The sequence below is a fragment of the Suillus subaureus genome (genome assembly GCF_016647635.1).
Source record: "Suillus subaureus strain MN1 chromosome Unknown BJ212scaffold_2, whole genome shotgun sequence".
NCBI classification, from domain to species: Eukaryota; Fungi; Basidiomycota; class Agaricomycetes; order Boletales; family Suillaceae; genus Suillus; species Suillus subaureus.
Window position 1 is genome coordinate 1,944,430 of NW_024538558.1, and position 25,016 is coordinate 1,969,445.

General features: G+C 48.7%; 10 protein-coding genes across 10 annotated transcripts; 7 read left to right on the plus strand and 3 right to left on the minus strand.

Annotated features, from left to right (window-relative positions):
• Positions 1-1,760: 1,760 nt before the first annotated feature.
• BJ212DRAFT_1258358 (uncharacterized protein) lies at positions 1,761-3,258 on the plus strand (the record flags this gene model as incomplete). The annotated part of the gene is made up of 3 exons (XM_041329931.1): positions 1,761-1,879; positions 1,931-2,098; positions 2,157-3,258. The coding sequence occupies 3 exons, from the start codon at positions 1,761-1,763 to the stop codon at positions 3,256-3,258; spliced, it is 1,389 nt and encodes a 462-aa protein (XP_041199400.1).
• Positions 3,259-3,576: 318 nt separating this feature from the next.
• BJ212DRAFT_1475486 (Golgi apparatus membrane protein TVP23) lies at positions 3,577-4,774 on the minus strand (the record flags this gene model as incomplete). The annotated part of the gene is made up of 10 exons (XM_041339238.1): positions 3,577-3,706; positions 3,760-3,825; positions 3,877-3,947; positions 4,002-4,011; positions 4,068-4,099; positions 4,155-4,244; positions 4,295-4,342; positions 4,392-4,493; positions 4,549-4,571; positions 4,624-4,774. The coding sequence occupies 10 exons, from the start codon at positions 4,772-4,774 to the stop codon at positions 3,577-3,579; spliced, it is 723 nt and encodes a 240-aa protein (XP_041199401.1).
• A 90-nt stretch (positions 4,775-4,864) lies between these two features.
• BJ212DRAFT_1318316 (uncharacterized protein) lies at positions 4,865-6,819 on the plus strand. Its single transcript, XM_041334309.1, has 3 exons — positions 4,865-5,322; positions 5,371-5,533; positions 5,586-6,819. The coding sequence occupies exons 1-3, from the start codon at positions 4,908-4,910 to the stop codon at positions 6,469-6,471; spliced, it is 1,464 nt and encodes a 487-aa protein (XP_041199402.1). The 5' UTR covers positions 4,865-4,907; the 3' UTR covers positions 6,472-6,819.
• A 354-nt stretch (positions 6,820-7,173) lies between these two features.
• BJ212DRAFT_1318326 (uncharacterized protein) lies at positions 7,174-7,971 on the plus strand. Its single transcript, XM_041334310.1, has 3 exons — positions 7,174-7,348; positions 7,397-7,648; positions 7,708-7,971. The coding sequence occupies exon 2, from the start codon at positions 7,401-7,403 to the stop codon at positions 7,596-7,598; it is 198 nt and encodes a 65-aa protein (XP_041199403.1). The 5' UTR covers positions 7,174-7,348; positions 7,397-7,400; the 3' UTR covers positions 7,599-7,648; positions 7,708-7,971.
• Positions 7,972-8,321: 350 nt separating this feature from the next.
• On the plus strand, positions 8,322-10,130 carry BJ212DRAFT_1259294 (uncharacterized protein; the record flags this gene model as incomplete). The annotated part of the gene is made up of 6 exons (XM_041330010.1): positions 8,322-8,678; positions 8,725-8,915; positions 8,963-9,131; positions 9,179-9,697; positions 9,750-9,945; positions 9,997-10,130. The coding sequence occupies 6 exons, from the start codon at positions 8,322-8,324 to the stop codon at positions 10,128-10,130; spliced, it is 1,566 nt and encodes a 521-aa protein (XP_041199404.1).
• A 452-nt stretch (positions 10,131-10,582) lies between these two features.
• Positions 10,583-12,155, plus strand: BJ212DRAFT_1475489 (uncharacterized protein; the record flags this gene model as incomplete). The annotated part of the gene is made up of 2 exons (XM_041339239.1): positions 10,583-10,786; positions 10,839-12,155. The coding sequence occupies 2 exons, from the start codon at positions 10,583-10,585 to the stop codon at positions 12,153-12,155; spliced, it is 1,521 nt and encodes a 506-aa protein (XP_041199405.1).
• A 454-nt stretch (positions 12,156-12,609) lies between these two features.
• On the plus strand, positions 12,610-15,242 carry BJ212DRAFT_1475490 (uncharacterized protein; the record flags this gene model as incomplete). Its single annotated transcript, XM_041339240.1, has 4 exons — positions 12,610-13,078; positions 13,129-13,201; positions 13,251-13,296; positions 13,347-15,242. 4 exons carry the CDS (start codon positions 12,610-12,612, stop codon positions 15,240-15,242), a joined length of 2,484 nt encoding a protein of 827 aa, XP_041199406.1.
• A 465-nt stretch (positions 15,243-15,707) lies between these two features.
• On the minus strand, positions 15,708-16,476 carry BJ212DRAFT_1318335 (uncharacterized protein). Its single transcript, XM_041334311.1, has 3 exons — positions 16,338-16,476; positions 15,974-16,276; positions 15,708-15,912 (listed from the first exon to the last, which is right to left on the minus strand). The coding sequence occupies exons 1-2, from the start codon at positions 16,469-16,471 to the stop codon at positions 16,117-16,119; spliced, it is 294 nt and encodes a 97-aa protein (XP_041199407.1). The 5' UTR covers positions 16,472-16,476; the 3' UTR covers positions 15,708-15,912; positions 15,974-16,116.
• Positions 16,477-17,075: 599 nt separating this feature from the next.
• BJ212DRAFT_1259300 (amino acid permease/ SLC12A domain-containing protein) lies at positions 17,076-19,216 on the plus strand (the record flags this gene model as incomplete). The annotated part of the gene is made up of 9 exons (XM_041330012.1): positions 17,076-17,224; positions 17,275-17,413; positions 17,470-17,581; positions 17,671-17,842; positions 17,892-18,111; positions 18,162-18,374; positions 18,434-18,509; positions 18,561-18,889; positions 18,950-19,216. 9 exons carry the CDS (start codon positions 17,076-17,078, stop codon positions 19,214-19,216), a joined length of 1,677 nt encoding a protein of 558 aa, XP_041199408.1.
• A 390-nt stretch (positions 19,217-19,606) lies between these two features.
• On the minus strand, positions 19,607-25,008 carry BJ212DRAFT_1318349 (uncharacterized protein). The gene is made up of 9 exons (XM_041334312.1): positions 24,786-25,008; positions 23,675-24,631; positions 21,430-23,614; positions 21,031-21,375; positions 20,654-20,978; positions 20,404-20,600; positions 20,072-20,352; positions 19,941-20,018; positions 19,607-19,888 (listed from the first exon to the last, which is right to left on the minus strand). The coding sequence occupies exons 1-9, from the start codon at positions 24,838-24,840 to the stop codon at positions 19,854-19,856; spliced, it is 4,458 nt and encodes a 1,485-aa protein (XP_041199409.1). The 5' UTR covers positions 24,841-25,008; the 3' UTR covers positions 19,607-19,853.
• Between the last annotated feature and the right edge of the window lie 8 nt (positions 25,009-25,016).

Sequence of the window (25,016 nt, forward strand, 5' to 3'; positions counted from 1 at the left end):
TCCTGCGCCCAGTTTAGGATAAGCGGAGTGTCAGAAATCTACGCCACTGCCCAGGGTGTAGTGATAATCTTGTACCGCTCGGGCTCGGGCATCAGCGGCGAGCACCATGTCAATAGCAAGCCTTGACTGAGTACTACCGTCTGAGGCCACGGGCGGGCTCCGCTAGTGACAGACGTGACTACCAGAATCTTGGTCATTTCCCATGATTCGACGTAGAATAACCTAACTTAGAGTGAAAGTTAGATTATTGATTCAATTGAGACATTGAGTGAGATATTTAGTAGCCGAGCGAGTACCTCTCTGCTATTAACACTGCTCGAAGTTAGTGACTGGAGGATATGGACTGTTCCATTTTAGGTACTCATCGGGGGCGTCAATCGGTTTTGACTGAAGGTTCAAAGCGAAAGCAGATTGGGTGATAACGCATCTTGTATATTGCCAATAAGATCGGATCGATGCGCCGCAGTACTGACGGACTTTACAAAGAGATTGAGCTTCGAAAGGATGCGTGGAGCTCAGCCGAGAGCTACCTTTTCACAGCAATGGAGTGGATAATACTTAAGAAGACTTGGTCTGCGTGTTCTGAAGTTCCGAACACGACTCGTTTGGAGAATCGGAACTGAAATACATGAACGTTGAACGTCCGCCGACGTTATCTGGTAAAATGAAAGTAGCGGGTCCGGATTAAATGCATAAGCGATCGGAAAGGAGGATACCACGTTCCCCACACTATAGTGATGGGCTGTGAACACTGCGACCGCCATTAAAATGCTGCGAGTACACACAAGTACAAAGAGTTATGATTATTATGATTATGTAAGTGAATGGTAAGTCACTTTCTTCTTCTTGTACTCTCTCCTGGCATCCGACGGTTTTCTTATTTTCTTTATTCCTGTTCATCTTTGTGTTTTACTGATTTTTTTATATTTTCATAGCGCTTGAGCCTTGTGTTCAAGAACAACGGAGATCTTTTTGACTCCAACTTGATCAATCTTATCACCTGCAGGCAAGGTGACACGCTGGTCGTGTAATTCATATCTATGACTCCTGTCATGCAATCTACCGAAAATCAATATTTACCGCAGTTGGTCCAGGCGCCATCTATGGCCACACGCAAAAGATGTCCCCCCACAGCCCTCCGCATTGACACTCCTGCTGAACACAGTCCCCTTATAGTCCTCGCAACGGACGAGGCCAGCTCCCCATCTGTTCCCTCTTCTTCCGCTTCCGATTCCGCATCAAGCCCTCAGCTTCTTGCACATAAAAAACCAAGGTCACTCAGAAACATGAAAAATCTTTCAATTAATCTTTCATCGGCTCAATCTTCCTCGAATTCTCTCGTCTCGCCGCTCTCAGATTCCCTGAGTACCATTGACACACAGCAAGACATCTACCAACCTATTCGTCCGAGACGGCCGTCTGTGCTCTCCTTGCCAAGTACTGGCATCGCTACTGTCCTTCACCGAACAGATGAAGATGGTTCTCCCACCGCACCATATGTGAATGGTCCCATTCAAATTCTTCCCGGAATTTGGCTTGGTTCTGAGGACAACGCGCGAGATTGGCAAGGCCTCCTGGAGCGCCGGATCAAAGCGATCCTCAACGTTGCAAAGGAAGTCACGTCACCATTTGATTCTTCTGCTGCGCAACCCCTGCGACCCTTCGCATCTACTCCCAATCTCAGTTCCAAGACATCCAAGGCAATGCAATCCACGACCTCCACATATTACCCTGCCCATATTCCCTCTGGGCGTCCAGGCATGCATTACTTGAAGTTGCCTTGGTCTCACGGACAGGCAGATCTTGTTCATGAAGGATTTCCTACAGCCATGACTTTTGTAGATGCTGCACTCAGTCGTCATGAAGGCGTGCTCATCCAGTGCGTAGTTTCGTAGATGTGTTGGATCTATAACCCTCATGTTATGTGTAGTTGCCAGTGCGGCATCTCCCGCTCAGCTACACTGGTCATTGCTCTTGTCATGCGCGCCGCTGCCATGTGTTTACCTAACGTACCCCCTGAGGTGTGGCAGCTGAAAGGCATGCAAGCAGCATACTCATTTGTAAAAGAGAAAAGTAAGCATGTTGGTCCAAATATGTCGTAAGCAAGCCTCGATTCTCGCCACTTCGTTTCGATTTCAATGCGGTTTTAATTTCAGTCTCATTTACCAATTATTGGAATATGAAAAGGCCCTCAAAGGCGGCGGTCCCTCGCCCGCCGAATCAGACAAGTCTTCCTTCATCAGTGACGAAGAAAAGGAGTGGGGTCGCCGCCGTAACGCGTACGGTAATGATGAAACGGATGACAGAGACGATGCTATCCAACAGGAGGCCAAAGACCTCGACCGGGCTATGGAAGAACGCATAATCGCAAGGAAACCTTCGGTATCCTCTGTTGCTTCCTCATCGGGGGTCGGCATGGGTCCGGCGTGGCGCAGCCGATATGGGCGCAAGCGAACTGGCTCAGTTGCCAGCATCCATACTACCGGCAGCGTCCTGAGCGAGGATTTGGTTGAAGCGGACGAGGAACAAGAGCTATTAGGAATTGGTGGAGGCTTCGATGAAGCCACCGAACCTCGAAGAAGTCCGTGTTTGTCATTATCCAGCGAATCGCCTGGCACAAGCGAACCTAGTACTCAACCTTCGTCTTGTAAAGCTCCACTCCATCGCCCACCCTTACGAAGCAAATCGTTTGATCCCGTGCCTTCGGCACCTGCAACGAAACTAACATTCAATATTCATCAAACTCCCGGCACGGCAGTACAATCGACTTTCAACTTCCCTGCGGGCAAGGGCAAGCGGCGACCGCCGCCGTTGGGCATACTACCCCCGGTACCCCCTTCCCCCATCACACCTATCGCTGTACAAGACAGTCAAGAGACACCTCGTACCCGTCGCCGGACGCCGGCCCGTAAACCAGCGCCACCCCCGCTCAAGCTCCGCGAAAACGCCAGTCAATTTGTATTTCCCCCGAAAACTACCCCATCACGACAACTTATTGCTGCGACGCCCTCTCAGACTCTGTTCGTCTTCCCACCTTCACCCAAGCATCTCACGACCGCATTGCGCACGCCATCTACTATGACTGTAACATCCAATGTACAGAACACCGCCTACCCGTTTCCATCACAACACACCCCTCGGGTGTCCACCTCTCGCTCTCATGGTCGTTTGAGGTCTTTCATTGGCGTCGGGACTTCGGTGGCACCGACAACGGCATATTCTCGTGTAGATGCACGAGGTTGGGTTGGATTGGAGTAAACGACACTGGCCTGTGACCTTACAACCGTGCTGTTTCCTTTGCGTTGGCAGACAGGCATAAATGACGTATGTTGTATCACCCATCTTGATTTGTTACGTAGGCCGTTATTCGCATTTCGCATTTCGTGTTTGTCCTTCAAGTTGTTTCCATCTTTGTGTTCATTGTTTCATCTTCGTGTCATTGTTTCATCTTCGTGTCCATTGTTTTCATTTGGACTGTCAGCATTTATTATTGCAACTTTCGCACTTGTGTAACATTAGCTATATCGCAACTGGCCTTCGGAATCAAGTATGATGAATGAACCTTCAATCATCTATTCATCCGAACAATCTCCCGACACTGTTCTTCATGGCGCTGCCCAGGATCTGCCCACCTATGCCCCCCATTCCCATGTTCCATCCGGAAGACGCAATACTATTGGCCCATCTTTGTTTTGCATCCCTGTCTCTGAAAGTGACGTTTCTGAGTATCGAGCAACGCAAAAAAATAATAAAACTGACGCATATGTGAATCCAACGGCATTGGTAAAATTGAAGACAAGCGCTAGAGCCACAATGGGTATAAACCTGGCCAGGTGATAAGCAACGAGCTGAGCGGCACACTTCTTGCCAACTCACGAGAGGCTGAAATGGAGAATGGAGACTATAAAGAGCAGCAACCAGAGTGCTGGAAACACGTAAAGAGCTATCTGCAAAGTTGTATGTGCAGGTGATGAGCCTGAATGTCAGATGTTCTGACTTACCCAGAACATCCTATTTGCACCATGGTTAGGGTAAACTCGACCTTCGCTGATAAAAATGATACGCACTTGGCATCCACTGGATTTGCTGGTCTTGTTGGCTAGCAGCGAGGAATGAGACAGTTGGCAGCAGAAAGTATGTAGAATCTCTCGTACGTCTCTGCTCTCGAATACCCAATAGCTCTCCCCGTCGTCATCCACCTGGTTCCAGAAACGCAGACCAACAAGGGTACGTCCAGCAACGTTCTTTACACACCTTAGTCGGTTGTCAGAGAACGAGCCTCGCGAAAGCTTACTCTACAATTCCAGAAGTCCATTGCAAGTAAGACAACTACCACTACCGTCTACGCGCAAACGATGAGGAACGAGGCATTCAAAAGGTCTGCCACTTACAGAGAGGACATAATTGTTTGTCAACAGTCCACATAAAATGTACACGGCGATGGCGGATGTCCTGAAGAAATAGAGGCAAAACAAAGCTGCAGGATGTGCAGACTGAGTGCAATTGAGAATCAGTCTGACGAGTCAACAAGTTGCTTTGGATTCAGACCTGTCTCAATATACCAGCAATGCCTGTGGGTCGTTGTTAAAGAGAATTAAAACAACATATTATGGACGTGCAAACCTGATTCTGCATCGGCTGGAGCAGAGGCCAGGTTATTAGGTGTCAATACTACCGCAGGTCGAGTATTGGACACAGTGTTTCTAGATGGAGCCTGCGCCACCGAAGGATCATCAGGTTCAATTGTCTGTAACAATGATGAGTTCGTGCTCATTGTTGGTGAAGCTCAAGAGGCGTGGTCTGACGATCTACGATTCTACATGATCATGTCCCTGACGGTACTAGGGTATGGTTGTGTTTGTTCACAACAGCGTGTTCAGTTACCGGCACCATTAGTACTAGTAATCATGAACGAAACACTGCAGGCCAACGAAGCTACTCCTCTGCTATCAGTGTCACCTGGCTTCACGGAGCGTCCCGCTATACTTCCTGTGGTGCGTCGGTACCGGTTGGGAGGCTCGAATGCCGATGATACCCTGGCTTCGCAATATAGGTTTCCATCTGAAGCAGAACGGATTGCATTTTTGTTACTCGTCCAACTACATTATAATGAATCACAGTACAATGTCTTGAACGACTCTTCAGATATCTGGGAAAAATGGCAACATGCCAGAGCCGCCTCAGCTGCCGCTGAGGACATCGGACGACGTGCTAGTGAAACATTGAACCAATTCCTCCTAAATCACAGTAGTTCTTCTGCCATCCAAACTATATTTTGGACAGCCTTCCCGCTGGAAGATACGGGGCATACAACTACAAGAGGTGAGCGCAATATCTCGAATGATTGATTCACAATTCATGGTTGAGCAGTAATTGATATGTTGGCGGAGGACCATATTCCTCCGGAGCTTCTCACACACCCCATCGTAGACGCCGTAGTCATTAAGTGTTGGAAGTATGGGATAAAAGCCGGATCCGCGCAGGATCACGGCTTAAGCTTAATAGAACACTTTGATGCTCTTTCGACACCCAGGTGCGTGGCCGCAGATACGAATCTCGATATGTGGTCCTCACACCATTTACAGAGTTCTACATTTCATTGACGTTTTGGGCCGACTGGTCTTTATGGGTTCACTTATTCACTACTTGCTATATCCACCACACTTTCATATAACCCTAGGACAAAATGAGCAAGGCACTCGAGAGATGATTCTCACTTTCATGTCTGCTGCATCCCTCGCTCGACAGTGGTCAATCCATACTCTACCAGCTATGCTTGTATTTCCCGCATTCGTCATGACCCTTCCATCTGTCCCTTTACCTGGAAATGTCTCATTCTCTGTGCTTCACATTGCCCTCCTACTCCAGCTGGTTCTTCTTCACCTTCCCAACTCTCCCAGCTTACCCACCGCAATGAAACCCGAGAGCACCATACCGCTCTCTACGTTGCTTTCGCGCGGAGCAACTCGCATCGTCATACCGGTCACCCTCTTTTTCTTTCCGGTCCTATTACTCGCGACATTTCTCGTATCCGCCTCGCTCGTCGACAATCCCCTGTTAGTGCTAACAAATTCTCTGGAAGTAACTCCGATGGATAGTCGATTTTCATTCTTCATCCTCTTCATCACTGTCATTATGCTACTACTGGGTGGACTCGGCGTGACCTTGGCGATGTTCCCAGCCTTGGCATCATCAACCGCCTCAACAAGTAGATGGGATCGCTACTCACGAGAAATCGGGTTGTACGCACGCAGGTCATTTGTGGAAGCCCTTGTCCGGTATGAACCTTATTACTTTCCGGTTCCATTCAACTTGCTCCAACTTGTTGTGCGAGTGCCTTGTATGGTCTTCTCTGGGTTGGGACATCCAGTTACACCGTACATAAAGTCAATGGAGAGAGTGCTATGGAGAGTCATTGTAGGATTAATTGGAGCTGTGATTTCTGGCTTCTGGCTGTGGGGCCTAGCGTGATTGCACTCGTCGATATGCGGTGTCGGGCATTATTAGATCCTGGTATTTGGATTGTACTTCCACAGGCAGACACCGGCGCTACTTAGGTACATAGTCTAGTGTATGGTGCGCGTCACTTAGCCACCACTACTTTTGAACAACGTTCTCACCCCCTTCAAAAAAAATCAGATTTTTATTTCCTCTTGTAAAAATGATCCTTTCAATGAGTAGAGTAAAGCTACAAGAGGAATTTTTGATTGAATCAAATCTGAGCGAGTTTTTTAAAAACAAAAGGGATGATTTGGCCACCTAAAGTACTATGACTCCCCATCAATCGAAAATGCGAGCCCATGTCTCCGGAATACGTCTGTGAGACTTGTACTTTGTAGAGCTGAATTGCTTAACCTGAAACTGGGCATCCTTTGTGCTCAGACCCGTCCGATATCAGCTCTATTGGGTTAAGCTCCCTGCCACTGAGTTTGGACGGCTCCGATGTTTGTTCCTGCAACTCGGAATAGGTTTGTGTGGGGGTGGCTTGAAGAGTGGAGTTACTGTGCTCGGCAGTTGGAGCTGACCATCGCGCGGCCCTAGCGTGAGCGGCTGCTACCTTCCTGTGGTTCTTGGGCATCAGAGACTGGTAAAAACAACATCTGCACCGATAAATTGTCGTTGTCTACTGTAGCGCTACATGTTTCAAACTAGGGCTCCGTGAAAAACTACCGAGTTTTTGACAGGTTTTTAACGAGTCGATAACTTGGGGTTGATATTGGGGTGTCAAAAACTCGTCAAAAACTAATATATATATGTATATGATCCCGGGAACATAGCCTATCGAATTCTCCATCTGAACATCCGAAATCACCGAAAAATTGTTAAGATATGACCGACGATCTGTCAACTACTGTCCAATTGAGCGTTCGGCTCAATGATTGCAACAAAAATTTACCTTGATGAGCTTCTTCGAGGACATTGGGCGCAACAACGCACAGTTGAGCCACCTCCGAACGGCACTCGCACAACTTCCACATAGTATCCCCCTCGGAAACTCCAAATATAATTTTGAGCACTATGCTACGATCAAATTGTCGCTTATGCCAAGGGAGCCTGGCCATTCAACCGCACGTTTACGGACAAGGCAAATGTGGTGAAGTATTGGCGTGATTTCTTAGACCATGACAATGCAGATGTTCTCGCGGTACTGTGCAATCTATCTGACTGGTGTCCATCTTGCTCACTCACAACTCGCATTCGCAGCACTTCGCAGTGAAAATTTTCGATGGCGGACGAGCGTACAGCGTCAACGATGAATTGGTTGAACTCCGCGTTACGAAGCTCCCTCAAAAGTTCTACCATTGTCAGTCAGGTTCAAGTTCGGCAGTGGGCTTTGATAGATCCTGATGGACTTACTATCAGAGAAGCCGGTGGAAGGGGCAAGTAGGACACCTCAACTACAGGATAGCACAGTTCCAACGCCTCCGGGAGGGCCTGTACAGTGGGTATTTGCATTACCGTAGCGAAAAAATGTCAAAATGACTTGAAAAAAAACGCATTTTTTGAGTGTGTCAAAAACTGGTCAAAAACTAGTTTTTAACTCATGTCAAAAACCCCTCGAGGGTGGGGGTGAGTTAAAAACTCGTCGTTAACTCCGTGGGTAGTTTTTCACGGAGCCCTATTTCAAACTAATATCGAAGCATCCGTTGGAGTTGCACGCGCAGAACTACGTAGGGTTAGGGTTTAAATTTTTCTCAGACCGATTTGGCCACTGTTCAAAGGTAGTGGTGGCTAAGTGACGCGCACCATAGTCCATACCATTTATGGGACAATTACTCAAATTGGAAGTGACGCGGTTCAGACGAGAGTCCTCAACTCTCATGTCGAAACGGAAAGCGGAACCCTCCCAACGACCTGCGAAACGACGGAGGGGAGGAGTCCCTACCTTCGGTGCAGAAACCGAGGATGACCGGGTCAATCTCGCATCGTCTCGGAGCCTCTCCACAGCATCTGCCTTTTCCACTCGCTCCGTACCATCCACTGGCCCGATACCTAACCTTTCCGCATTATGCGCGCGCTCCTTTGTCGCAAATCTGCGGGCACTACACGAAACTCGTGATGATTGGGAAATCACGCTCAAGTGGCTGAAACTCATGCCTGACAATCTGGTACCTAAACTGTTCGCTATGCTGAGATCCTCCTGTCCACAAATACTTACCAACGCAATGATAACTTCCGTATGCATATTCGTTGCTCCCCGATATGTTGCTCATATTCTGTTAGTATTTTCTACGAGGCCCGTCGATCGTACTGACCAGTGATGTCCCAGCAGTAAACAAAATCACAATTTTGGCTGTTGCTGGAGCTGGCAAATCACTGCATGAGTTACACCTTACGGGATTCGTTAAATTTGCCGATTCTGTCTTTGCAACTATCCTGCCTTCCATGCCATCCCTCAGAGTATTGGTTCTTCGGTGAGTGTAATTGACGACTATGGTTGAGAGGCCCTGATTCTCTGCAGCGGTTGCGCCAAAGTGGGGTCCGCCACTGCGGAAGCTGCTGCAAGGTCTTGCCCCTTGCTTTCTACCGCGAACTTTAATTACACTGCTGTTCCGCCCGTGGCACTTGTCCCACTCCTGAAAAATTGTCCTGACCTGAAGGTGCTAAAGCTTGCTGGAATACCGAACTGGGTGAGTAGCTTGAGCTTTCTTTCGACAATTGACTTATCGCAGCCTAGACCGATGCAACCTTCGCCAAATTATCTTCTGCTGTATTTCAAGACGAGAGTTTCATACTGACGAGTATACAAACATTGAAACTACGTCAATTGAGCCTTTCAGAAAGTTCAATTAATTTCTTTTTGGCCCGCTGTCCGAACCTCGCCCGGCTGGACCTCTCCTTCACGCACGTCCACCGACCACTGCCGGTCGTATTAGCAGAGGCGAGAATTGAAAAGCTGTCCTTGACATCAACTGCGATTTCCAGCGTTGATGTTGTGGCGCTCATCTCTAGCCTCCCCCACATCAAATCCCTGGCTCTCGGGGCCCTTGGAGGTGGGCAGGGGTCTTCGGTAGCTATTGGGAACACCTCTGCAATGACGATGACGGACCAGACGCTGGAGTCATTGGCAGATGTGTTGAAGGACTTTGGGCAACTCGAAAAGATCAGTTTGGTCGGAAATACAAAATTAGGGGCTACCTCGCGTCATAGTGGAACCCTGGAGTACTTCATTCAATGCGTTGGAAGGAAGTGCAAGGTTGGTTCCATGGTTTTTTTTTGAGCTATGTCATGTCTGAGTTCTGTATCAGTATCTCAACTTGTCAGGTGTGCATCACTTACAGTCCCTTCATCTTTCTGGGCTCTTGCCGCAAGATGCCGAAAATCAACCACCCAGACTTGAACAGCTCCTTCTCAACAACACTGGTGTGGATGATGACGCCGTGCCTTATTTGGAGTGTTGCTCAAATCTTGTGGTGCTGGAACTAGCGGGTACAAAAATAAGCAGTAAGTGAATGTGTTATCTTGGGGTTTTGACTTGTGCTTGAAGTGTTACAGGTGCTGGTCTCTTTTCTGTCATTGACACCTGCCCTAAATTACAAGCGTTGAACCTCACGAGCTGTAGAAGCGTAAGTGTGACTGATAGACGTCATTTTTTCGAGGTGCGTGTAGCTGGAATAAGACCTACATGATTGGCAGTATTAATATCAAACATATATAGGCGTGGAAGCACAACTCGGAGGAAACTTGATGTTTTCCAGCGGGGAGGAGTTCACCCACCATTAGTGGGAGTCAGACGGTTTATTTCCGCGGAACCAACCATTCCGTTCTTCCGTATGTCACACACTCAATGCTTCAGTCCTTACAATGAGTGAGAGCAGAATTTAGCAGGGCGCATTGTCATTGGTGATTGTTACATAATTTCCATAGATAGTATGGATTTATTTACATCCTTTTGTCTCCTATGTTCTTTTGTGTACGTGTTGTTTGGTTAGCTCTAGCTTGTATTCTTTGTTAAGTATATCGCCCAACCTGAGGATGCTGTGATATCAACTACTATTACAGTGTTAGCGCCCTTCATCCATTTGTTTCTCTTTTGCCTAGTCTTCTAATCCTAACGCTCGTTACCGCTCGACATTCATTCATGTTTCACTATTCTGGACGTCTTGCTGGACTTGACGAAATGGTCTTGAAGATCAGCGCTCCTTCTAAAATTGCTTCTACGGTATCAACATGTACCCTCGACGGTGAGCCGTACCTTAAGGTTAGGAAAGTCAAAAAGCGCAAGGCTGAGCGGGCATCTCGTCCACCCCTTGCGGACAAGACACTACCGGCGGTGAATCATGCTGTATGTAATAAAAAACCTGCTCGCGGGCTGGCCTATTAATATCACTGAATAGTCAATCCAGCTGCCCCACGCTCCCTCAAGGATACAGTGTAAATCATTGGAAAAGCCTGTTGCTGTTGAGAAGCCCCCCGAGGAGCAACAGAACATTGTTCCTCCTAACCAACCCGTTACTCACGTCAACCGCTCACGGCGCAATATTGAGTCATTTCGCCCCCTTCCTCCTCTGTCATCTGCATCCACACTGCAGCTACCTTCCTTTCTCAATTTTTCAACCACACATTCGTTAACATCTCCTTCGCCTGCAAGTCAGTGTCGTAACGAGTCTTCCCACTCCCTCCCAGCCAATATCTTGTTCCGCCATTCATCTAGCCACATCTCATCCACCCGACGAGTGGTTGTTCGTAAAACTAAGAACACAAAGGTGTATGAAGGACCCCATTGGATTCCCGCCTTCCACCATCCGAATAGTCCTTATGTTCCATGGTCACCTGCCGTACGGCATCGCATTCTTCCTCCATTGATACCGGAATCACCCATCTCACCTCTTTACTCACGTAGTGGAGCTGTCGCACCAGAGCCATGGGGCTCGCATTCTACCACAGAAACACAGACGAATGTGGAAAAGGGTTCCAGTTCGTGGAAGAGCTTCAAGAAATCGGTCAAGAGTGGCCTAAAGAGTGTCAAGAGCGTTGTCTCGCGCATTGGCAAGGTTCCGAAACTCTCCCGCGGGCGTTCAGATAAAAAGATGATAAATCGCAGCGGCGACCCGGTCCCATCTGCCAGTGACTACATGATGTTTGCGAAGAACTCATCCCCACTTTCCCCGGGTTCTCTGACCGAAGATACCCCCGCCACACGAGTTTCGTTCGGTAGTCTTGTATCATCAGATTCTGTTACCCTAGCTGCATGGCTAGCTGAACGACATACGACCTCTAATACTTCATGGGAGTCTCCTGGGATGTCAGTGGAAGAGTATGAGATGATGGGTAGTTGGTTGGACTTGCGCGTCGGAGATGGGGAAAGGGTTTGTGGCGTTCTGGAATGTACTGCCCATACTCCAAACGGAACACCCGACGCGCTTTGCCACGGACTGCGCGATTTCCATTCAGCAGTGCCTTTCGACGCCACAGTTAACGAACATGTCAAAGCACCTGTGCCGAAGAAGACGACATCGCCTGTATCCACGCTGGACCTCAATTCGTGGCCACATCCGGGCCCGTTTTACTCCCTTCCGCGACTGCCATCGCAGGTACTTGTCATGTCCACGAAGGAATTGAAGACCTTGGACGACCCGAACGTTGAACATTTTTTGATGTCCAAAAAATCCCGTGAATTAAGTATGCCTGGTGGATGGGCGTTCACATCATGACTCTAGATTCTTCTGTTGACTGGTGTATTTTGTCACAAAACCTAGCATTGTGGTGTATGTGTACTTGTTCACCCACAAGTGTACTGGATGGCACGCAATTTTATTCTACGGGTTTGTACCTCATTGATAATAATTGTATAGGCATGTATGTATATTTTATACCTGTAGTCACTGTAGTTTTGTTCATAATCTTTATTTCGTCCATCTGCTTCCGACGAAGAACAAGGTAATCACTACGGTGGACATCGCCTTGTCCGGAAAAGGAAGGTGTTGAGGATGGTCAAACCACAAACAATGCCGTCGAAGCGTGTGGATACGCTTAAGTTGCGCTGTGGCCGCTTGTACTTCAACGGCAGATTATAAGGACAGAACATAATTAGACGATGAGAATCACATATCACACCCTCCAACATCTTCATTCCGTTCCCCTCCTTGCATCTAACCTCGCTTCCTCATGACCTTAGCACGACAGCAAACATCACAGTCGGAGGCGGACCCAACCTTGCCAGTCTCTCGGATGCCATCTCCGAGTTCAAGCTGCCATGACGAGAAATCAGTAAATGGACTTCCTACATATGCCGCACCATCCATCTTTCCACACGACTACAACGTGCCATCAGGCATAGACCACACCTCGCAGTTCTTCGAAATCCTTACTGCGCCCTACCGTCCTCCAGCTTCCCTGAGTCCTTGGCGGCGTATAACGCCACGTCAAGAAGATGTGGAGAGGTGTGCAGCAATGGTAGACTGGGGCGATACGGACGAGGACTCAACGCCACCAGAGGGGTCCTCTACTTTGCAGCGCGAGTCTTCATTGCACGAAAACTCAGCTAAGGATATCCCAATATATGTGCCACACGGTCCATGTGCATGGGCAGCTCGTGAGGATATCCAACAAACAGAGACATTGTTATCCCTACGACGTGCGTTTCTCGCGGAGCTATTTTTGTTCGTCTTACTCACAATGATTTAGAGGGCTCGATGTGCTCAGCCTATGTACAATCCGGTGTTATTGCCGGACAAAAGATCACTTTTATCAGTCGACGGTGAGCAAATGTCTCAAGTGATCATTATTATTGACTTAACACGACATAGATGGAATCTGGACAAGCAAGCGGATTGGATCGGGTTTAATTCCGAGGTTCGTGCACATAATGCCAATCATTCGTATACTGAACGTCTGTCTTTCAGATGACTCTCTACAGCTCAGAACAATACCTGAAGCCCCTCCAAGGCGTCATCGTTCCTCGCATCATCGGTGTTCACATCCTGCCAGGCGCTATCAGCATTGCTATGGAATTACCTCATCAAAGTTTTTGGATTGAGGCCTCTCCTACCATGCCCGATGTCCTCAAAGAACGTGCTATGCAAGGGCTTGAAATGCTCCATTCGCGAGGTATCCTCCATGGAGATATCGAACTTCGTCACGTTCTTATCGGCGGGGATGGTGCTGTTACATTTATCGATTTCCAACTAAGCCGAAGTACCAACCCCGACGAATCTGTGGGTTTAGAGAAGGCGGAGGACGAAGAATTTCGCTTCGAGAAACGCTTGCTTGCATTCAAGCTTGACCTCCACGGTGCTCGGGCCAGTGAAATTCAGAAGACGGAAGCTTTCGTACAACGTACTAAGCGAAATAAACGGAGAGATGAGTTGTGGAAGCGTCGGGCCCAAGGAGCTCGCACGGGATACATTCCGCCTTATGAAGAGGAGCCTGAGGAGGAAAAGATAGTACCGCCTGTCCACCCCCATGACTTGCAGGACACCTGGATTAAGAATTCAGATTCTCCTCCAGTACGCGTCGTTGTACCTGGACAGAGCAAAAAAGAGGTGGAGACTGCTATTCGGACATTCCTCGAGTCTCTGGCAGAATCCCGTCCTGACCAAGCGCTTTCTCGACCACTACTTTCGATTGGGAGCAGTGCAGAAGTGTCTGAAGCGGGACCATCGACGTCATCTATCACGTCGGTACGCGCGATCGACTTTTCTCCGACTGCAGTCCACGAATCGTCACCCTCATTGGCGGGACGAAAGCGTTATAGAGAATCTTGCCCCTCTCCCTCCCCCCACGCCTCTCTTGCTTCATCCGACTCCCCACCTTCAAAACGCGTTCGTCGTGAAACAGAATCCTCGTCGTCTGCTAGCGTCTCCTCCACTGTTCATTCATTGCCAGCAATACCATTCGTCAATCCTCGCGATCATGTACACATGTGGTATTCAGATCTCCCAGACGATGCTGAAGTTCCTCCCCCTCCCGTTCGTGTTAGACCTCTCTCCCTGAGCGCCGCACTTATTCGGCAACAAAACATTGAAGTTTGTCGTGAGGCCGGGCTTCCTCACGCTGAACTGGTCGAGAGGGGCGAGGTTTCACCAATAAACGCGGTTCGTCACCATTTGCTTGCCAAGAAACGTAGAGGTATAGCACGAGGCAATCTACTCCGGGAGCGGGATCGGGACGGATACTCGCCATACGTCCACCATATAGAGAGGTCACATCAACGAGAACGCTATCTTGCCCTGAAGGAGCTGAAGAACGGGTACATAGCAACCTGTGCAAATGTCCCCAACCTGTCAGATATCCCAATGCAAGCAGGGGATCGCACATTTTCTGCGTTGCTCCACATGAACGAGCACAAAGATATACCAGAAGGACCCAGGATATTGCAGCGGGGAGAATACGAACTCATACAGGATACCCGCAGACAGGCTATGATACTCACTCCCCACCGAGGGGTACTAAAGCGACGAAGAGAAGATGACCTAGTTCAGAACTTCCTGCCTGCGATGAATTCCCCTAATCCTGCGGTGCCTGTCGCTGATACTGGCAGCACTATTCCTCCGCCTCGCAAGAAAGCGCGCACCAAGGGCCCATCCCGCAAACTAGCACCTGCGCTTATACCCCTGTTCCGCACATCAGATCCTGGGTCATTTGAGAGCAACAAGACAGCAAAGGTCAACCCTCTGCATGACCGTAGTCTGGCTAGGCGTCGTTCACGATCACATCCTGCATCGGGTATCGATTTTACCCCACCATCGTGGCGCGGTCTATCCGTTTGGATGGGATCTTTAATGGGCTGGTCGCAGTGAATTACCTTGTAACATTCTCGTGGCGTATACATTATTCATACCCTCGGTTTTCGGACTTCGACTTTCTGTGTAATATCTGTTAATTCAAAATTTTAATACGAAGGAATAATTATATTCCCTTGATGGGTCTCGGGGAGACTAATTCGAATGAGAAAACTTTGCCCCGTAACGAGAAGATCGGACCCAGTGTCGGAACTAATTTTTGAGTGCTGTCAAGTCTACAACTCCAAAATTGCTCGTGTGACCATACTTTGGTATACACACGCTCAGCACAACCGTCGACATGTAGCTAGTGCCATGGCGTAAATGTCAAAGGGGATTTCTTCGACAGCAATGTCAAGACCATTGGATGGGACTAGATAATTACAACGATTTTCATTGGCTGACTACAAGTAATCATGACTCGAGATGCTCGATCGTGGGACAGACCACACGCTCGGGGCCCTCGTATTATGTAAGCCGACTCTCCCTTCACCACCATACAAATGTCCCCACATACCATGATGCATGTCGTCAAGGGCTAACTCACGATCAAACTTCAAGCTTCAGCTTCAAGTGGGACCGTTGCCGTGACAAGTTGAGGCTTATGTGACGACTGTTCATTTATTTTCAAGTCCGTGAGGCTACACCTCGAACACCAGGCATTATCAACAGAGAATCTCTAGTAGCAGTCTGCATCCTTGAGTCTTTTCCGTTCAGGCAGTAAACCATCTAATATTATCCATTTGCAGGCACACCGCTTGGCATAAGTAGCACATGCTTGAAATCTGTCGCGGCGAGTTTATACCCGTAGTAGGCTGTTCGCCTCGAAACCTTTGAGGGGTACCCACAGGAACTGCGCTCGCCCCGATGCCCCAAATTCATCTTACTTTCCTTAAACGTCTGATATCCAGGCTGAGGCTGTAATCAAGCTACGGTACGGCACTGCAAATTCATTGCCAAATGTGACATGTGACAGTTCCGCGGGCGTGATCGCAGCTGTCCAGGCTTGCTCCAAGATGCTGCAAGATCCGCTGCGTGGATCATAATTATAGGCATGTCTCCACGCGCACGGGCCTCCATACTATGTATGTCAACCTGATCCATCGATCTCAGTCGTGCGAACGGCAAATTGCACATGAATTTGAAGAAGGGCCATTTGCCAAGTCTTTGCCACATGTCTCGACCCTGTAAAATCCAATTACCACTAGCTGTAGTAGTAGCAGCTGAAAATAATTGATCAACATCATGAGCAGAATTGGCCGGCAAGAGCAAAATTTCTAGATGGATTTGGTTATCGACAGTCCCAATGGTAGGTTTCCGACTAGCCCATTTACTGGGAAGGAAACTTGATTCGTTTCTGATGGAGATACCGTGGCTGTCTTCAACTATGATGGAGATACAATGTTGTACGTTCATGCTTTTACAGACTGCTATCTTCTACGGATACATAGCAACCACTAACCGACGCCAATGAGCCAGCTGCCTGCCTCTGATTGCACAGCGCTACTCCTGACATACGTGCAATGTAAGGATAGGTTCTAGGCTCCCTCCCTCCGATGCTGTAGATGCTATTATGTGTACAGTATACCCCTTCCAGCAACTTCTGAGCAAATTTACGGTAGGAGGAGCATCGTTGTAACTATACGGTACCTGACCTACCTAATTCCGTTCGGTTAATACTCGGGTATGTCACTTATCGGATGCGTGGCGTTTCAACAGGTCCCATTAATGTCCGTACCGTAAGGAGGTCACTGCCACGGCTCCCCCAGACGCTCATATATCTGTGAGCCGTGGTTGGCTTCAAGTCTTATCTCTTTCCTCCTACCTTCCAGTGAGCGAGCGCTTACCACAATGGGTACCGAAAAGACAGACCCTACTGCTTATCACAATAGCAAAGGCGAATTCTCTGATGTCTCAGATCATGATGGAGAGTCTGTTCAGTCCCCCCCGCGGCACACCCTCCAACGTAAGCTCAAGAATCGTCACATTGCTATGATCAGGTGTGTTTCATTTTTCTTCTTTCTTCTGGTGAATTCTCATCTCCGTCAAGTATTGGTGGTGTCATCGGTACTGGTCTTTTTGTTGGGACCGCAAACTCTCTGGCGAATGGAGGCCCCATCGGTTTGTTGCTCGGCTATGTGGTCATGGGCTCCATCGTCTATTCCGTCATGGTCACTTTGGGAGAAATGGTGTGCTTGCCGCACATCCCAGATGCAGATCACATATCTGATATTCATTTCCGTAGATTGCTTTCCTGCCTATACCTGGTGGTCACATCAAACTGGCCGAGCGCTTCGTTGACCCTGCATTCTCTTTTGCAATGGGTTGGAATTATTGGTATAACTGGACGATTGTCTGTATGTCCCATTCTTCCTCGTTCATTTCTTGCAATTACTGACCTCTTACTTTTTAGCACCTGGTACTCGAGTTTAATATATTTTCTTAGCGCCCCTCCTGACATTTGTCGTCCCAGCCGAGCTATCTGCTGCTGCATTATTGATGAACTATTGGAATCAAACTGTCAACGACTCAGTATGGGTCGTCATGTGTCTTGTCGTCGTTCTCACCATTAATATGCTCGGTGCTGGCGCTTACGGCGAGGCGGAATTCATCTTTGCGTGCGTACCGAGGACTATATCCCGATCTCGTATTCTGATATTACTACAGATCCATCAAGGTCCTCACAATCACCGGTCTTATCATTCTCGGTATAGTCCTCGATTTAGGAGGTGGCCCAGACCACGACCGCATTGGATTCCGTTACTGGAAAAATCCTGGACCGTTTGTTCAGTATAATAACATCGGAGGTGCCAAAGGACGATTCCTTGGCTGGTGGGCTGTCTTGACACAAGCTGCTTTCTCGTTCATTGGAACCGAGATTGTTGCTGTAAGTTATATTCTAGGCTTGTCAATCCACCCCTCACGAATCTCACCTAGATTGCTGCTGGAGAAGCGAAGAATCCTCGTCGTACCTTGCCCAAAGCCATCCGTCGAGTATACATCCGTATATTGCTTTTCTACATCGGTGGAACACTTGTCATCGGTCTGCTTGTACCATCCAACAACCCATATCTTAAATTGAACAGTGGAACTGCCGCGTCTCCATTCGTCCTTGCTATCGAAACAGCCGGAATTAAATCTCTTCCTTCAGTAAGCCGCGCATAGCTTGCTTGTTTTACCTCGAAATTTCTCATCGCTATTCAAAACAGATTATCAATGCTTGTTTGTTGACCTCGGCATGGTCCGCATCATCTAGTGACTTGTACACTTCGTCTCGTGCGATTTGTACGTATACTTACTTGGCAGCCAACTCATCGAAATTAACGCACTTCGTAGATGGTCTTGCAGCTTCAGGAAATGCTCCCAAGATCTTCCTTAAAACTACACGCAGTGGGTTGCCTTACGTTGCTGTCCTTTTCTGCGCCTCTTTCTCCCTTCTTGCCTTCATGGCTGTGTCCAAGGGTGCGGGCACGGTGTTTGACTGGTTTTCCAACATGACAGCCGTCGCTGGCCTTATGACGTGGTTTGGTATTTCGGTGACGTACCTCCGTTTCTACAAGGGCATGCAGGTCCAAGGCATCGACCGTAAGACGCTCCCTTACTACACAAATCTCCAGCCATACGCTGCGTGGTGGGGAGTCGTCTCAACGATCACTGTCTGTTTCGTATGTCAAATTTTCATATCCGCTAATACTGTTTAGACTGACTATTCCTTCACTCTCTAGTTTAGCGGATGGAGCGTGTTCCTCAAAGGAAATTGGAATACTGCAACTTTCGTCACCAACTATATCCTTCTTATTACCTGGCCAATCATGTACTTTGGCGCTCGCTTCTACTATGGCACCAAGCCCGTTGCCGCACAGGACATGGACTTCAAGAGCGATCTAGCTGAGATTGCGGCGGATACATATGACGAACCCCCACCAAAGAACAAGATGGAAGCATTCTGGCAATGGCTGGTAAGTATAGCTGCTCCACTTGGGAATTTTTGACATCACTAACGTCACCTCACTCGTAGGTGTAATTGTACTTGCAATAATACTTGGAGCCCATTGATTACCGTCAATTATATCACTTGTTTGTAAGCCTCCAGTTATCCGACATACCTGGTTATTTGTTGTATGTCACTGCCAACTCTACCAATATGATAATATCTAGTCAACTTGATCAAAATCCGATTTTGTCCTTGTAGACAAAGAACAGTGCACCCTATATGTAGTAAACCTTGGTAGAAACGAGTATTTATATGCATACTCGTCTTGATCAAGAATCTAGTTTACCAACAGTGCAGTATTTCAAAATTCTACAGTTTGATCGAAATTGAAATTGAGATGCGAAATCGAACTTGAAGCACGACAAAGCCGTCTATCACAGCAGAATGAGTTTCAAATTTCAGGACTTGTATTGATTTCAGTTAAGTTTGTCTATTTTACCTAGCCATACGAGAGTTAAAAGCGTAATGAGTGAAATACAGTGGGAAGATAATGTTGAGGACGAAAACTGAATGCAACATGCAGGAAACTTAATGACAGTATATATACGTATCAGAGTGCCCATCCAGCGAGCTAGAAACGAATGCGCAGAGGCTGGGTACTAGGCTTTAGGCGCGATGGGGACCTAAGTAAGTGTCTATGCTTTCGCAGAAGGTATATGCAGATTGATGGCTAAGATCCGCTGTCAGCTAAAATGGGAGTTTAGGTATGTGGTCGTATTTACCTCTAAACCAGTTCAAAGCATCAGAAGGTGATGGAGCATCGAAATACAGGATAGCCTTGTTGTCAACCAGGCGCAAAACTAGGGCCGATGACGAAATAAGCAAAACTCCTCCATTTCAAAGATCAACTTACCAGTTCCATGGACGATGCTTGCTGGTTGGGGCAAGGTCTGCATCCGCAGCACCGCCCACAGGTCGACTGCAGACATCGGATCCTTCCCGTCGCTAGGATCCCTGCAGAGAACAAGGAGGTCGTTGCACAGTATTCCGATGAGAGGCCGGGGGTTAAGCTCTGGCGCTAGGCAGTCAACTTGAACAGCAGAGGCGTCCCCCTGAGCATTGAATGTCTCAAATGAAACGACCGTCTTTCGCACCACCCTAGTGAGTAGTAGAGGTCCATCCATGATTAGCCGTCTGATCGAAGCGTCAGAGGATTGGAAGCTAGTGCTTGCGTTCATAGCTCACCGATGTGGTTGTACCAGAGGGCTGGGGAATTTGCCTCGTATTCTTGACTGCCATTGAACAAGTTTTCGTCGAGATTCAGACTCTCGTTTGCCTTCGTTCATGTTATTTGCCAGCGAAGATATTTCTGTCAGGGCTCGATCCAACGAGTCATCCAAAAAGGTATACGATGGTGGAGTGCTCCGTAAAAGCTCTTCCAACTGGACAGACGATCAATTAGTCGTGTCATACACGGACCAGTGCGAACACTTACTAGTAGCCGGTACCGTGGTATTCGTTGAACTGGTAAAAGTAAATAGCCTTCCATGTTGAGTTGTGAATGGCGAGGATTCATGCGGCAACGTTTCAGAAACTGTTTTATTCGTCTCCGTTGTCCAGACGTTAAATGTGCTGCATGACTCGGAGAGGATGGATCAGACATCACGACTGGGACTGAAGGAGACGAGATAGCAAGACCAAGCCCAGCAAGTTGGGTAGTGCTGGAGGAGGGTGTTAGGGTAGAGCCTGGGCTGGTGTTTCCCGCGACAGGCCTGTCTGTCGACCAAAATCTGATGCGCTGGACAGAATTATCAAAGTTGCTGTGCATACTCTGTCAGCAAAGAACGGAGCACGAGATATCCATGTACTTACTTGATATATGTCGAGTACATCCTCATGAAAGCAGCGTATCTCAAGAAGCATCCAGCCACAGCCGTCGCTACCTCCACAGACAATTGACCGTCAGGATCCAACTCTTCACTTCCAGGAGGTTTTTGTAGCAGCGGAGCCGCTGCTTTTTCCAGCGACGGAAGGAAGCTTTCCTTGTGGAATGAAAAGAGCGCTTCGATGCCACTGAAAACGATCTTCCTCTCTGCTGAGGGGATGGTTGTTTCTTTGCCAGAACCGACACCACTGATCAGGTTGACAGGAGCAGCACTAGGCTTGATGTATATGTCAACAAGTTCTTGAAGGCCTTTCACGTACGTCTTCTCCGTCCTTTAAATATCACAGTTAGTACCTCCGCCACAGCCGACAATCAAGTCTCCTTACTCAACAATTTCTCGAACCACAAGTGCACGCTTACTCTTATCATCCTTATACTTCCGCTCTTCTTGAGAACAGTCCGAGGCAGCAACGCTGACCGTCTGTGAAGCCGTCCCACTGCGCAAACTGGACATGGCATCAGGAGACCGTAGCTGCGCAGACATGGATCCTGCTCGAGAAATCGTCGACATCGCGGACGTGTCAGAGTTCGCCCTCTCAATAATCGTCGGCCTGCGCGAGCGCATTCCGCTCGACGAACTCTCTTCCGCTCCGGAATACATGCTGATGGTATTACCACCCTGGGACGTGCCGAGATCGTTCATATCCTTCAAGTACGCCATAACGGAGCGTAAAGCTCGCGTGTATGCCTCTCGGGCTCGTTCCTCCTCTCTCCGAGTAGCAAAATCGACGCTATCCGAGTCTGGGACTGGACTTGATGACATGTGTTCAACCGCGTTATCACCGCCTGATAGGCGTTCCAGAAAGGGTACAGGTGACGACGAAGGAATAGTCGCTGTATCATCGACCGGTAAGAAGCTCCTTCTTCTGGATGACCGTGGAACAGGAGAAGATGATGGAATAAGGAAACTGCCAGGTATAGCAGGCGGCGGAATGGGAGAAGCCTTTTCAGAGGTTGGAGTCTCGTTCTCGGTCTCATTCTCTAGCTCTGGTGGGGACAACGCGACAGAAGGAGCGCCACCCGTGAGCGGCCCGAAAAATTCCGTAGTAGAAAAACGAAGATCAATCTGAGGCGACGTGCTTGAGAACGGTGTCGTGGGATTGGAGGTAGATACAATCCCCGACTCGGCCTGAGAAGTGCGGTTGTACGTAGTGGTCGGGCGATATGGAGGAACAGGAGAATCGGGTCCGGGTCGCATCTTCCCCATCGACATTTTCTTCAAGAAGCCCCATCGCCCGCTCTTTTCTCTATCCTTGGAGTGAGACTGAGACTGCCTTGCAGTGCTGTTCCTCTCCCCATAACTTGGTGAAGAATGAGGTGGATCACGCGACAGCGGTCGACGCGGAGAAGTCGCCGGTGAAATAGTTTCGACGGCAGAGATACGCGAGGACTCAGGAACTGTGGGCTCCAGAGTGCCTGAAGGCGGATCGAACAGTGCCTGAGGTAAGGATGGCCGCGGATTACGCGTGGGGGTAGGCGCTGACGAAGAAACGCCGAGACTGGCGTACCGCTTGGGTACGTTCAAGCGATCGGATTCCGGTGAGCCACCCGCTACGGTAAGCAAATTCGAGCTGGATGCTGAGGTCGGGAGCGCTGGGCGGGCAGGGGTAACGATGGGTGGGTCCTGCGAAGAAATCTGAGAGTCATGTTGATCGAAAGATGAGCGTAGTTCCCCCGCGCTCTTCATTCTCCGCAGATCGTGATCTGTGTAGTAACCTGAATCTTCTACGCGCTTCGATACCCTCAGACCATCATCAGCCGCTTCAGTTCTGGGGCGCGATTTTGAACTGAAAAATGATCCGTTTGGAGCAGTCTTGGTGCGTGTTAAACCCCGCGGAACAGCCTTTGGGAGGGGTAGCGTTGGCGGGGAGGTTGCGGAACGACCAAGGAATGGAGCTCGAGCTGGGGTAATAGTGTCGTCATCAAATTGAGATAATGATGGCCCTTCCGGACCCGCACTAGTAGGCTCCGAGTCCGTGTCGGTCTCTGGCCCCACAGATGAATCAGCAAGGCTGGCAGGAGAAGGGGGGATAATGGGTGTCGAGGGCGGATAAAACAGTGGCATTGAAGTTTTAGCGAGCAGTGGCTCGACCAAAGCTTGCCAAGGACCCTGGAACGGGTTGCCATCAAGATAAAGCTCCTGCAGCGAAGGCAAGAGGCACAGCCAGCTGGGGAGGGAATGCATTTTGTTCCTCCGAATGCTAAGGGTGTGAAGCTTGTCGAGCACGCATAATGAATCGGGAAGGCTACCAATACCAGTAGAATCCGCGATGAGTACACGCAGGGACGTGAGGTTAGTCAAGAACGCGGGCAAGACTCGAACAGGATTAGACGCGACATTGAGCTCTTCTAGGTTCTCACATGAAGCAAGGGCAATAGGAACCGCGTTCAAGAAGTTGGCAGAAATGTCGAGTGCGAGTAGGGTATTGCATATTTGCGGTAAGACGCCTAGCAGGAAAGTCGGTATCGTACCGGGCGTGCTAGACGATCCAAGAAGTAGATGGGTAGTTCCTGATGAAGGGAGCGTCACGAGTTGTATAAATTTCTGTCGTAAATGACACTCGTACTCACCTGGATCAACACGTAGCTGGACAACTGGGATACCTTCGCCTCTAACAATGAGGCCGCGGCCTTCTTCAGCTACCACTACCGCAGATGTCCTTTCCTCCTCCTTGTCGTCAACCTCGTCATCTTCCTCGCCTAGGTCGTCAGTTTCTTCGTCGCTTGTCAAACCAACTTCATCTCTTTCATCTACTGTTTGCCAACCCATGTCAAAGCTAGGGTTTTCCCGAAGGCGTGGTATGCCATTTTCATGCATGCTGTTAGTGTTATTTTGCCCGATGGAAGATGACCTCGATCGAATACTTGCTGAGTATTCTGACCACCTGGTTTGGTCTATTGGAGTCCTTCCTGCAGACGAAGGTGTAACAATCTTAGTCTGTAAGATCTGGTCCACGTCGTCGGATGTGATTCCTACTGCGACACCAATCTCTTCGTCCTCTCCTGTAGCGACGTGAACATGGCCATAATCACTCGACGTTAGTGCACTTCCGGAGCTAGTGTATGCAGACGAACGTGTGGATGCGGAAGAGGAACCTTCAGAAGAGAGAGCAGGTAGGGTGGAAGAGAGCCTATCAGACATGCGGGAATATGGGGAACGCTGGGGATATGGGTCTGGGAACTGAGAAGGATCTGGTAGCGGCGGTACCTTGGGAGGTCGCGCAAATGAGTGTGTTGGAGATGAGTCTAAACGAAAAGAAGATTCGCCCTCGGAGACCGACCGCACAAGAGGTGTTTGTAAAAACGAATGGTCTGGTACCAGGGGATTGCCAGCAGATGGAGACTCGTCCAGACTTGAAGTATCCGCAGTAAATCTCATATTGGTTAAATTCTGAGTACCGTAATGTTGGGACCAGGTCCCAGATTCACCAGGTACAGATGGTGTCGGTGAGCGTGAGCGGGATCCGGGGTGGTGATTGGGAGAAAGTGAGCTGGAAGGCGGTAAAGCGGTTGATGGATGGTCTAGATCTTTGATAATGGTCAGCAAAAAAAGGTCGAGTAACGAACGTCGAAAACAAGTAAAGAATTGTGGTACTAAGCGCCGAGGACTCAAACAAGCACAACCATCAAGTATGAATTAAAACACCAATTAATGTAAGAGCCAAGTAATGATAAATCTCACCAGGTCCATCTATCCAACTGGTTGGTCTTGGTAGGGCATAGTTAACTGGTGGCATGGGCGGTAGTGGTTTTTCGTATGGTGTATAACCAGCTTTTGGTGAAGCTGGCGTTGATCGTGAAGAGGGTACAAGCACGTTGGGATGGCCGTTCCTGACAAGAAGCTTGTCAACAGAACAAGGAGCATAATAAAACTTTGACTTACATGACTGATCTAATGGTTACTTGCTTGTAA

Excerpts from the sequence above, each read along its gene's own strand:
- BJ212DRAFT_1318316 (XM_041334309.1), top strand. The coding sequence starts at position 4,908 with ATGAACGAAACACTGCAGGCCAACGAAGCTACTCCTCTGCTATCAGTG. Across the intron at positions 5,323-5,370 it reads GGGGCATACAACTACAAGAG|TAATTGATATGTTGGCGGAG; the intron begins GTGAGCGCAATA and ends ATGGTTGAGCAG. Across the intron at positions 5,534-5,585 it reads GATGCTCTTTCGACACCCAG|AGTTCTACATTTCATTGACG; the intron begins GTGCGTGGCCGC and ends CACCATTTACAG.
- BJ212DRAFT_1318326 (XM_041334310.1), top strand. The coding sequence starts at position 7,401 with ATGAGCTTCTTCGAGGACATTGGGCGCAACAACGCACAGTTGAGCCAC.
- BJ212DRAFT_1318335 (XM_041334311.1), bottom strand. The coding sequence starts at position 16,471 with ATGATGTTGATCAATTATTTTCAGCTGCTACTACTACAGCTAGTGGTA. Across the intron at positions 16,277-16,337 it reads GCAATTTGCCGTTCGCACGA|CTATAATTATGATCCACGCA; the intron begins CTGAGATCGATG and ends GTGGAGACATGC.
- BJ212DRAFT_1318349 (XM_041334312.1), bottom strand. The coding sequence starts at position 24,840 with ATGCCACCAGTTAACTATGCCCTACCAAGACCAACCAGTTGGATAGAT. Across the intron at positions 24,632-24,785 it reads CAGTTGGATAGATGGACCTG|ATCTAGACCATCCATCAACC; the intron begins GTGAGATTTATC and ends CCATTATCAAAG. Across the intron at positions 21,376-21,429 it reads GTGGTTCGAGAAATTGTTGA|GACGGAGAAGACGTACGTGA; the intron begins GTAAGGAGACTT and ends TGATATTTAAAG.